The sequence below is a fragment of the Enhydra lutris genome, unplaced genomic scaffold (genome assembly GCF_002288905.1).
Source record: "Enhydra lutris kenyoni isolate GAN:26980312 unplaced genomic scaffold, ASM228890v2 scaffoldscaffold31, whole genome shotgun sequence".
In the NCBI taxonomy this organism is placed as follows: domain Eukaryota; kingdom Metazoa; phylum Chordata; class Mammalia; order Carnivora; family Mustelidae; genus Enhydra; species Enhydra lutris.
Window position 1 is genome coordinate 1170658 of NW_019154115.1, and position 12499 is coordinate 1183156.

The 12499-nt window shown below is 45.7% G+C and overlaps 1 protein-coding gene across 2 annotated transcripts in view; it reads right to left on the reverse strand.

Moving 5' to 3' along the window:
- Window positions 1–9101: 9101 nt before the first annotated feature.
- Window positions 9102–12499, reverse strand: part of LOC111153379 (tetraspanin 3) — a 34323-nt gene continuing 30925 nt past the window's right edge. For both annotated transcript variants that reach the window (XM_022512374.1, XM_022512373.1), the window contains one exon: window positions 9102–9998. In XM_022512374.1, coding sequence (XP_022368082.1) covers window positions 9906–9998 — 93 coding nt within the window. In that variant the 3' untranslated portion in view covers window positions 9102–9905. The remainder of the gene's footprint in view (window positions 9999–12499) is intronic.

The window sequence follows — 12499 nt, forward strand, 5'->3', positions numbered from 1 at the left end:
CTTGGTCTGCAGGGGTCCCTTTTGCTCTTCTGCCCCCATGTCCAAATACCCCGACCAAGATGAGGCAAAGGAGTGAGGGAAGAAATCTGGGGGATGGGGGGGGGCAGAGCTTACTTACTTTCAGTGTCCTCACGGAGGCCCAGTCCAGTCTGTCCTGAGGTCTGCTGGTGTGGAGAAGAGCCCGGCCCCAGTTTGGGAACTCCTAGACTGTGAGGGAGACACACTCACATGCGGGCAAATGGGAGAAGGCTGCAGGGGTTGGGAGGACAGGGTGGGGCGATGAGAAAGGGCTCAGGAGACCTGCAATGGGGCACTAGGCTTCTTTGGGGCAGAGGGACTAAAAACAGGTCTTGGAACGACAGCAACAGACAGGGCACAAAGAAGAGAAGAGCATCAGGGTGGGGTAAATACGGGCACACAGGGAGGGGATAGAAATGCCTAGAACATTCTGGGGATGAGCCAAGCTCAGTCTGGGAAGGAAACAGGCAATGGGTCCCCTGGAGGTGAAGGGGCCATGGTGCAGAGTCCAGGGAGACAGGCTTAGCACCTCGTGGGTACAAGTGATCCTGTCTCCCACCCCCCAGCTGAGGCACTGGGAAGCCACTGCAGCCTGTGCCACTCCCCGTCAGACACGGCAAATCCCACCCAGGCAGGGGCTCCAGAGCCCATGCAGGCCGGCTCTGGGCCCTGCAGGGACGACTCCTCTTCTGTTCTACATGCTCTCAGGCCTTTCTCTTATTTGGACCCAGGCCCCCAGAAACACAACTTCCACTGCTGGCCAAGGCCTGCCAAAGTCCTGCTCTGGCCACAGAAGGCTCCACCCTTGCCGAAGGCACTAGGAGTGGGTGTCAGGGAGAGAGCGGTGCGAACTGATGGCTCCTCAGTCCCGGGCCTCCCCCTCACTTGCCTATGGGAGCCCAACACTGTCAGCACAAGGGGCCAGACTGCAGGGGCAGAAGGGGGACATGCCATACTCCTCCACTGTGCACACCTTGAGAGATCCTGCTGAAGGCGGTTACTGTCCCCTGCAGACCACCCTTCTCTAGGACTGTTCCTTTGCTTGCTCATTTGTAAGCTTCTGTGGTCTGCCCCATGTGAGAGCAAGAGGAGTAAAGCCTCAGTCCCTTGCTTTATTCAAGGAGCTCTTCACTCAGTCAAGAGACCAAGCAGCCCAGAAAGTTAATGACAGTACAGGAAATGTCCTGAGGTTGAGAGCAGTCATGAGACTTCTGAGAATAGGTGACCCAAGAAAAGCCAAGGAAACAGGGAGGCTATTCTGAGAGAGGAAAGGGGGTTCCTTTCTGCTCCTGCCCGCCTGTAGTAGCCCGCCATGGGCTGAGAGGGTTCATGTGTGATGGAGAAGGAATTGAGGGTCAGCACTGGAATCTCCAGGATCCAGAACCAGAAGAGCCTCTGGGAGAATCTAATCTGACCTCCTGCACAATGCCTGCCTGCCCTGCCCCGGACAGGCACTGGACACCGGGTACCACCATCAGTGTCAATATTTCTGGTGACAGGCAGCTTGTGGTGCCCACAAAAGCCCACATGCCCAGGCAAATGTTAAGTGCCACGGTAACAAAAATGAGGCCTCTGACCAAGGTCTGTACCAGGCAGAGGGCAAGGAGGACCCCTTAAAGGGGGCTGCTCCCATGGCCCCTGCAGACTTCCAGCCATGCCTCATCTTCCTCAGCTGAGCAAACAAGTGTGTGTGACTAAGCAAACATGGCACCTGGTGAAGAGGGGACAGGCTTTGTTCTTCTGGGAGGGAAAGTGCCTTTGGAGTGTAGCCTCTCCGCTGTCTTGGGCGTGGGCACCTCACGAGTCTATTAAGCAGTGAAAGGGCTGTTTCCGCCCGAGTACTACTCATGCTGGGGCAGGCAGGGGTGGAACAGCCCAAGGCGGCCCGGGACAGGGTAGGCCCCTGGAAGCAGGACTCCAGCTGGCCCTTCGCTGGGTGTCACCCACCAGTGCATCGACCACAGGATGTGTGGCAGATGGGGTAGGGAAAGGCGCTGGGCTTCTGAGAAAAATCAGACTGAGGCTTAAATCCTTCTGAAAATGTCTTTTTCCCTTGTAAGGCATATCCTACAAGAGAAGTGACCGAATGTCCTGATCCATCTGATGTTTATAAATAGGGATGTTCAGAAAGAAAAATGTAATCTTATGCTTGGTCTTATACTCTGCGAAGGACAGAGTAGTCAGTGTATAAAGGCCTATGAAAATTCTTGCCTGGGATAGCCACGTACGAGACCTGACTGACCCTGTATTTGATAATGGGGGGCAAAGGGTGCGAAGATAAAGGGGTGCCTTCAAAGAGCTCACTCATTCCAGAGAGGGATACACAGATGCCGTAATCCCTCGGACACAAGGCAGACAGCAAGCATGGTGAGATGGGAGCAGGAGGCCAGGCCCAGGCTACCCAACATAGAGGTGATGGTGGCTTGTCTGGGAAGTGACAATGGGGCTGCAGAACAATTCTGGAAGGACAAGGGAAGCAGATCAACAGGACTTGGTAACTTACAGGCTGTAAGACAGGAGCAGGAAGAGGGGAAAGGAAGGAGGTGAGCAGCGACTTCTGAGCTGAACCAGACCTTGAGGACGGACAGGTCCTCCACAGGCAGAGCAGGAGGCAGAGAAGGGGTTAGCAAGCAGGGACAAAGCCTGAGCAAGGGCCCAGAAGAGGCAGGGCAGCCGAGAAGACTGACCACCAGGGTCAGGTGATGTATGGGCAGCCAAGAGGGAAGAAAAAGAGAAAGTTAGGTATCAGTGCTTTATTTATTCTCTGAAAATACCTTGTCATCTTGATTGAGCATTCCATTCGACTGCATAGATTTTTTAAAAAACTTTTGGCCTAGATATTTATCATCATCTCTCTGACAGGTGCTGCAGTGTCTACAGGTCCCAGAGGGCACTTGGGTAATGAGTGTTAGATAACAGAGCCTGCGCTCCAGTCATTCAGGGAGTGAGAGAATGGAACTGAAAGCAACTTGGGGGTCACAATTCATCCCAGGGAAAAAACCCACAAATGAATCTAAGTCAGATTCATTGCCTCTGCAGCGTTCTCCACTCTGGGCACCAGGAGGGTCAGAGCTTCAGCGGCTGTGAACCAATCAATGGACCGACAGCCCTCCCAGCAGAAGAGATGGTGCCAGACAAAGAGGGGGCTGGCATGTGTGTAATTGGGGGTACAAATAACTGCAGCCCTCTTCCCAACAGAGGGCTGCTCAGACAGATGGAGCGGGGAGGGTAGAGAATGGCCCCTGAAGAACATCAGGGTGGAGCCAGGCCCAGGCTTCCCTGTGTGCTTTAGGCAAGTTGCCGTTTCTCTGGACCACATTTTCATCATCAGTAATACAGGTGCAATAAGCCCTTTGTGTAAGTTGCTAACCCCATGAAGCTCAAATTAGATAAAAGCACTACCTAAAAGCCATTTTTAACAAAAAGGCCCACCACTTCTGAATCTTGGCTATTATCAACAGCAACTCTGGGCTTGGCATAACCATCCTCACACAGCATGCCCTCTGGAGAGCTGTGATTACACCAGGAAGTCCCTTCCAAAGGTGACAAGGAGTAAAGGAGAAGCAATCCATTATTTGGCCAAACAAGATGCACAGAGGCCCAACACCTAAGTCCCACCACCTTCCCATAGCTATTCCCAGGCCCTGCGACCTCAGCACAGGGGAGCCAGCTCCTCTGGCTGAACCAGGATGTCTGCCTCGTTCCCATCCTGGCGTGTGAGGCAGCAGCACAAGCCCCGAACAAAACTGTCACCAGCAGGTGGGGACACCAGCCTCCACATGCTCAAAGGGATGACTTGGCTTTCAAACTGTGCCCAGCAAACCCTGCTGGGGGCCAACGGGAAGAGCGAGGGAGCCCCGCTCCACCTCAAGCTCTACTCATAGAGTTTACGTGGCAGACAAGCAGTGGAGTTACTAAGTCTTTTTAAAATGCTCATGCTTTGGCCTCACCTTGGACAGACTGAAACCAATTCTCTGCCAGCTAAGTTTGAGCATAAATATTTTAAACATTCTCCTGGTGATTCTAATATGCAGCCAGGGATAAGAACCTTTCTGGCTAATGGGCTCCTCAGCTTAAAAAAAGAGAAAAACGAAAATCATATTCTTATGGCACCACAGTGTCTTATTTCAGACATTCACGGCCTACTATGTGCCAGGTACTGGGGATGCAAAGATAAACAGTTTCTCTTCTATCCTATTATTATAATTTCCATACCTACTTTCCTTTCAGTAAATAAACTCAGGAGAGAAGGACCTGTGTGTGAGTCCATTTCCCCACCACTAGCGATGCACTCAGCATGTCCAGAAAGGTGTTCAGTAGGTAAACCTTAAGGTGTTTCTACAAGGTCACAAACACCCTCGGGAGACCTCAGAGACACTGCAATAAAGAGTCACCCAGAAGATACAAACTGTTTTCAAGAACCACTGGATACTGGACACAAGCTCGATGAATCCGAAGTGCAGGTGTTCCTACACACCAACAATAACCAGTCAGGAAACAGATCAGGAAGATTAGCTCACACACCACAGCAGCAACAGGCACTGAATTTCACGGAAAAGTTTCCTAAGTAAACAGCCCTGTAAGGGAAAAAACCCCACTGCTAACAACGTATCAAACTAGGCAGATGACAGAAACTGGAAATCCAACAGACACAAATGACTGAGGCATCTTTGAAAACATCCTGGGCCTAGCTACTAGTCAAAAAACACATATTTTTATCTATCAGATTGGAAGAAAAATAAAGGCTGATAACACCCAAAGTGTCAACGAGGATAAAGGGAAATGCATTTTCATTTGCTAGTGGGAATATAAACTGGAATAACCTTTTTGGAGGGCGAGTGGATGTAGCTATGAAAAACCGTTCACTGTGGCTTTTGGTCCAGAGTAAACCCACTACTAAGACTCCATCCTTGAGTCCAAATAAAAATGCACAACATGGGCGATGTAAACGCTTTGGAACCAGAGAGAGGAGGTGGCTGCACAATACCGTGAGTGTGCTAAATGCCACTGAACTGGGCACTTTAAAGTGGTTAAGTGAACACTATGTGAATTTCACCTCAATAAAGAGTTTTTAAAAATCAACAAAAAGAGTTGAAATGACTCACAGTAGGTGTATGGAAGTGTCCACTGCAGCAAGGCTGGATTCCATCTGAATGTCCACTGGATTCCATCTGAATGTTAAGCATGATACTAATATATCCATGGAGCTAACAAAAATGTCAGAAGTCTACATTCTGATATAGAGTACATACTATGTGGTGAAGAAGGAAAAAAGACCTTGTAGGACAGAATTCATATATTAGTCAAAAGCAAAACTAAACCCCACCACCAAATCTGGTTTTATATATGTAAATAGTCTGGCAGGATACACACCATTGCTATACTTGTCTACCTGTGGGTATGTTTTTCTTTATAGATGTCTGTTATGGTTTACATTTTTTAAAACACTGTTACTTTTGGAAAACAAACAAAAAAAGGTGGGGGGGACAATTTTAAGAGTAAGACAAGCTCTGATAGGCTGAGAGGCAAAGACACCCTGGTAGTAATGAGCACAGGTTGTGCCAGGGACCAAGGCTTCTCAGAAACTGACTCCAGGACTGGGCACCAGGGGTACAAGAAGAGCCTGGAACATCTTATTAAGTCAAAAATTACAAAAATGTTCAACAAAAATGTCAGGACACAGAAAGCAACCTGAAGAGGCTCCCAGTGGCCAAATGTGGAACTATTTGAGAACCAAAAACAAAACACAAAAGGAAAATAAGATATTCTAGACCACTGGAAAAAATGGGAATCCATCAGTCCATAACAAATATAAACAGATATATAAAATAACTGGGGGAGAAGGGAGGGAGGACAGACTGGTACATAAGGAAGGAGTGCCAGAATGGAACAGTGTTTTACAACCATCACAGGAAAGATGAAATCTAAAAAATCTAAAACAACAATCATCAGAAGAAAGCCTGAATTAGGTCAGACTGCAATCTTTGCTAAACCACGAAGGAAGTTTGATGAGGAGCAGGATAGTTAAACATTTGTCTTACAGTAGAACATCTCCAGAAATGGCCTGAGTTGTAACTCCACCCTTCAGAGTAGAAACCACCTTAACCAAGTGTGTCAATCTTGCCCTGCGTCTCCCTTACTTGCCACGCTGGGACATTCCTCTTCCACCAGCTAGCCAAGAGGGGCCTGTGAAGAGGATGGCCTGGCTAAAGGAGACTGCGTTTCAGTCTGGCATGGGTGCCGGCAGCATTCTCCACAGTGCCAGCACTCTGCCCTCCTGGCTCAGTGCCAGGCACCTCCGGGCACTCTACCCTGCAGCACAGGGCAGGCGGCATGCTCCTGTCAGAGGCTGGACCCTCAGACTTGCAGGGCCCTGCTCTAAGTTTCCTAGTTCCTTGTCCTCTCTCTCTTGACCCTCTGGGTTGCAGCTGTTTCCTACTAAGCTGCTTTAGGGCCTTTTTTTTTTTTCCCCTTTAACCCTTTTTCGTAGTTAACCAATCTTTACCAGTTAGCAATTGTTTCTATCATTTCCTGTTTACACTTTTCCCTCACTGGGCCCTGAATGCTACACCAGGTGATCAAAATGAACACCCTCATGGGCCAGATGACATTGTGTGCTCCCGTTGTTACACCCTGAGAGGATGCATGACATGGATAGTGCTCCAGCCACCTGGAATGCAAAACCTAATCTAACCAAGAGGGAACATCCGATAAACCCAAAATGAGCAGCAGCATTTAAAAGAAGGGACTATATTCTTCCAAAATGTCAATGTCATAAGATTAAAAGCTATGGCAATGTTCCAAATTAAAGGAGACCAAAGAGATAGGACAGCTAACTATAACACCTGGTCCTTGACTGGATCCAGAACTGGAGGGGAAATGGTATAAAGGATGTTGTGAGGTCAAATGAAACACAAATGGAAGGTTTAAGTATTGTATCAGTGTTCAATGTGCTCAATTAGAATATACTTATCCTTAGGACATACCCACTGAAGTACTAAAGGCCATGATACTGGTGCAGAGAGAGACAGCACACTCAAGAACATGAATGACAGGGTAAGCAGGGCAAAATGTGAACACGTGAATCTAAATGAAGGGTTTTGAGGCCACCTTGGATGCATCATTCTTATTCTTGTAATTTTTCTGTAACTTTGAGATTATTTCCAAATAAAATTAATTAAAAAAAATTTTTTAAAAGCCAACAAGGGAGTGCTGGGGTGGCTCAGTGGGTTAAGCCTCTGCCTTCAGCCCAGGTCATGATCTCAGGGTCCTGGGATAGAGCCCCACATCAGGCTCTCTGCTCAGCGGGGTGCCTGCTTCCCCCTCTCTCTCTGCCTGCTGCTCTGCCTATTTGTGATCTCGCTCCCTTTGTCAAATAAATAAATAAAATCTTTAAAAAAAACCAAACTCAACGGGATATGGTAGCAGTTCTTAGCTTCACTGCTCTCTGGAAGCTCCCAAGGATCTGGGATCCAGGCATCTGTAGTTCCCAAAGTTCTCTAGGTGATTCCAATGTGCAGACAATGGTGGGGAAAGTGGCACAGCCTGAGGGCTCTTCCATTAAATTCAGACCAAAAAAAAGCAGCTCTTTTGCCCTCTGAAGAAATAAGCACTGGGGAAAAGAACCTCAGGGTAATACAAACTCCTAGTCCACCATTAAAAGGAGGAAGCTGTTCTTTTGCCAGGCAAGCAGAGAATGAGTAAAGGAGTGTGTGGGCATCCTGGGCAAGTTCAAAGAGTAGACTAGCAATGGCACATCTTCCCAAAGCAATTTCTTACTTTGGAGGCTCAGTTCTGCTGAGGGCAGAAACTGCTGAGGGCAACCAACCTCAGTCCAGATGATCGCTCACTCCAGCTCCAACCTGTGACGGGGAAGCCACAGGATGGCACACATAAAAAACCGGAAGGGGGAGGAAAAGAAACAGGGCTGGAGGGGAGAAGGCACTAGTGAAAGGTTGTGAGGACAAGCAAAACATCCCTGCCTGCTGTGCAACCTGTAGAGGGGGGATGGGTCAGGGGACATATCAAACCACCTGTAGTTCTCAAAAACCATGACTTGTTTTAGTTAATTTCCACTTTATGAACAGGAGTTAGTTTTTACTCCCCTCTCAACACCTCCATTTTCAGGCAGGACAGCCTTGCATAATTTCCCCCAAATTGACAGATCGAAAACAGAATGTGAACCCATACCCCTAGATGTGGTCCTTACTTACTCCCTAGCTCTGTTCCTAATTCTGTTTCCTCAACTGACTGAGCCAGAAACCTGGGCCTCATGCTAGACTCCTTCCATCCTCTCCCTTCTCACTGTCCCACATGCAACCAGTGATGGAATTCCACCACCCTCCTCCCCACTGCCACCAACAGTGCCCTACTCCAGGCACTCCTACTCTCTCCCAAACCATGACACCCACACCTCACTGAAGCCCAGTCACATTCTCTCCAATCATCCCCCCTGCTGCAGCCACAGGGACATCCACAACACATCCACTGGCACCATACTCGGCTGCCTCCACTTTCTGGTGACCTTGGACCTCCACAGAATGTCATGGGACACTCTAGAGGACTTGCGCTTTGCCACTTCTTTTCCCAGCCCTGTATTTTAAGCTCCAGGAACAATAAGCTACTTACAGCTCCCTGCACATTCCAACCCATCTCACACTCCTGTGTATCCTCTCCCGCAAAGCCTATCCAAACTCTGAGTTCAGGCCTCTTCTCCAAGAAGTTGCCTCTGACCCCTCGGGGTACCTCCTCTGCACTCTTTTGTTACTACAATCATCGCCCTGTATGGAAATTATCTGCTTCTGTCTATGCCTCCTATAACAGGACTCCACATTACCCTTAAAGGCAAGGAAGGCACCATCACTGTATGCCGGTGTATGCACATGCTTAGGTGTTCCATATTTGTAGGATATACTGGCTGAAAAGCATCCGTGGTTTTCTGGATCCCAAGGCCTTTAGAATTTGGCAATGGATATAATTAAAACACATGCAAATCATGATGAACTGCAGACAGCACCAACATTTAAAACATTACACTGCTGCTTGGGAACTGAAGTATTCCCAAATAATTAAAAAAGTACATGTTGAGGGGTGATACAGAGTTTATTGAATTAGATTTTTCTATTTACAACTGAGATCACATCTACATACTATTTTGCTAGTCTACATGGGTACATTAAATCCTAATGAGTTTAGACTTAAAATGAATGGGCTCAATCATACAAAAACACACACACACTCACACTAATTGTTTTAAAACAGTAGTGCATACATTATACTCCTCCTATAAAGCCAGCTTTGATTAAAAACTGCTAGTTTCAAAGATCAGTCTGATTTTGAAGATGAACCAAGAGACACACTGTATGATTCTAAAATCTATTTTAGCAATTTTATACATTTGCTATCTTATTGGACTACAGTATATGTTTTTTAAAAGGACACTGCTGAGGGGCACCATCTGGTGTTAACTTTAACTGCAGCTGGTTTCCTCCCCCTGCCCCAAAAACTTTTGGCCCGAGTTCTCCATCATGAAGACTGAAAGGGCCCAGTGATACTCTGGCAGCAGCCCCATTACTGCATGGAGGTAACAGAAGCAGGCCCAGGCCCTCCTTTGATTCTCCCACACTATGCAACCTGCAAATGGTTCTGAAATTAGAACATATACTGCCGGACTTAAAAACTGAGGGACATGGAGAGTCAGCTAGACTAGAGGAAAAGAAAATCGTAGGTGGGTAGGGAAGTAGGTGGGCACATGAAGAGCCAAGCTGCTTTGTCCAACACCTGTGTGCTTTAACTAAATGAACTCAGGCCACCAATGCAGTCGACCTGCTCAATTCACCTTCCAAATCAGAATAACAAGACTAAAAAGCTCAGGCTTGCGTGTTCTACTATGCATAGGTTCCGCCGGTGATGAGGAGCTCATAAGCAGGATCTCTACTCCTTCTGCACAACACGATGCACGCGCACAACATGCCCAGCAGCTGTGGGAAGAAAACAACAGGAGGAAAAAGAAGGCTGAAGATCCTCTCATAGCAAGTGTGTATTTCTTGGTTGGCAATGGAGCTGTTTCAAGGTTCCGCAGTAACAACAGGAACAGAAACAATTTCTAAGGAAAACATTATCTTTTTAGGAACCAACTTTTAGTTCCCCTGTCTCACACCTAAGAAGAATACGTGGGGAGCAGAAACACAAGACTCTCCTCCTGCCATCCCACTCTTAATCAACAACGGTGCTTTAAAAAAGCCGTTTCATCATCTGCAATGATGAAAACATTCTATATCTGAGCTGTCAAACATGGCAGCCATGAACCACATGGGGCTACTGAGCACCTGAAATGTCCCCAGTGCAACTGCAGAATTATGTTTTTTATTTTATTTAGATTAATCTGAACTTGGGACACATGTAACTGACTAGTGGCTACCATACTGGACAGCAAAGGTCTAGGGAACGGAAAGACCAAGACTGTGTATTAAGGAAACTTACTGGTGGTCTTTTAGGCATCTGGATTTGGGGACGCAGGCTTTATTAACAATCCACAAAATTCAGTACATGAATAGCCCAAAAGCCCTATGGTGGAAAACTAATCTTGATGCTAAAAAATTGGTTTGAAGGTTTTTGTCTCTTTCATAATTATTTACTATTTTTGAAATCCTGATTTGGCTCTGTGGTACTACACACACATTACTTTTTAAAGGTCACTCTTCCTTCATCATTTTATTTTAATAAGTCCTAATCCTTCTGTGGCAGCAAACTGGAATTGTAATAAAGTCATGCCACGTTATTTTGAATAAGCAAGAGGATTAAAATGGATTAAAGAGAAAACGATTCTAGAATTTTGACCCGGCTTCTTACAAAATATAAATCGTAACCAAAGAGCTAAATAAGAGTAAGTTAATTTGCTGTTCTAACTTTTCATTGGCAGTGAAAGGTCTCAGTTACTGGATTTTAAAAGGCAAGGCTTTCTGTACAAATGGGGCTAATCAATTTCAACAAAATGTACTGGATCCATAAACACGTTCTCAAAGTCTGAAGTGGAAGATTACTAATGAGACACAATACACAGAGAATAAGGATGTCCTCAGTCTGAATTCTCTGTGGTATAAAAGTCACACACTCCAATCTCCACCCTCAATTAGCCCACCTTCTTTCTACCCATTCAGGATATATATTTGCTGCTTAAATCCATCAGTTTCATTATATCAATATTTGCTAAGTGCAATAACAGCACAAAGCACCTTGAAGACATTCTAAAAGTGGATATTATTAAAATTCAATAAATATCTTTAGCTAGTTCTGGATATGTTTTGTATCTAATTCTTAAAGAAATACATTTCCATTCACTGTACATCTTCAAAATATTCTTAGAACAGCTATAAAATCAAACACAATTATGTTCCCAGGGAATGTTAAACTGAGCAATAAAAATGCTAAGCTCAGAAATTACTGATTTTCTGGAAAAAAAAAAATCTCTCTTCCCATCCCACTTCCCTCAGATTCCTTTCAGTTGGTTAACTTCTACTGAAGGAGTCAGCATTCTCAAATGGGGTCTGAAATAAGCATCATTTCTTTTCCTGACTTTTATTTCAATTAAGTCAACTTGTACTGATTTTAAAACAACTAAAAAAGCTTGAAAAAAACCTACTCATGCTTGGGAATGAGTCTGTTTACAAACATTAAGCTCTACGCATGAACTTCTTACGGTCCAAACCTCATCACTAAGTACTACAGGCTCACTTCCAAAGCTCTGCTATACAGAAATTTCACTGATTATTAAAATTTTCCAACAACAGACTTTGAGATATTTTAACTCCAGAGTTATTTCTTGCAATAAAAATTTCCCCTGCAATATTCAAGTCATGAGAGCTAATCTGCACTTAGTCTAAATATAACACCAAGCAACTGCAAAAAATGATTGCTAAAGAGAGAGGCAAGTGGTAATTAAAAAAAACGACTGCCAAGGATTAAATGTTCTAGAATATACTGTGTAGGGGGCATTATGGGAAAATAGGTATTGTTATACAAGGTTTTGGAACTGCACACTGGAAACAAACTTTTCTAAGAAAAATGTGGAAATACCTGTCAAAAAGCCACGGACTCCTCAACTTCATAGCTACAAAGTTTTGCTACAGACTTTGTACAAGCATACAGAGGTTATCCACTACTTGCATTTCTGTAATAGCAAGACTTATATAAATGCCCATTAATGTAAATTAAATTATAAAGTATGTCCCCAAAATGGAATACTATGCAGCCACAGTGAGACACAAGAAGGAATCAGAGGTTACATACCATATAGTTCCATTTATATATTGAAATGACAAAATTTTAGAAATGGAGAACAGATCAGTGGTTGCCAGGGTATGGGGGGAGGAGGCACAGGATGGAGACAGGTGCGGTTAATTACAAAAGGGTACTAGGTGGGGACACCTGTGTGGCTCAGTTGGTTGAACTACTGCTTTCGGCTCAGGTCATGATCCTGGAG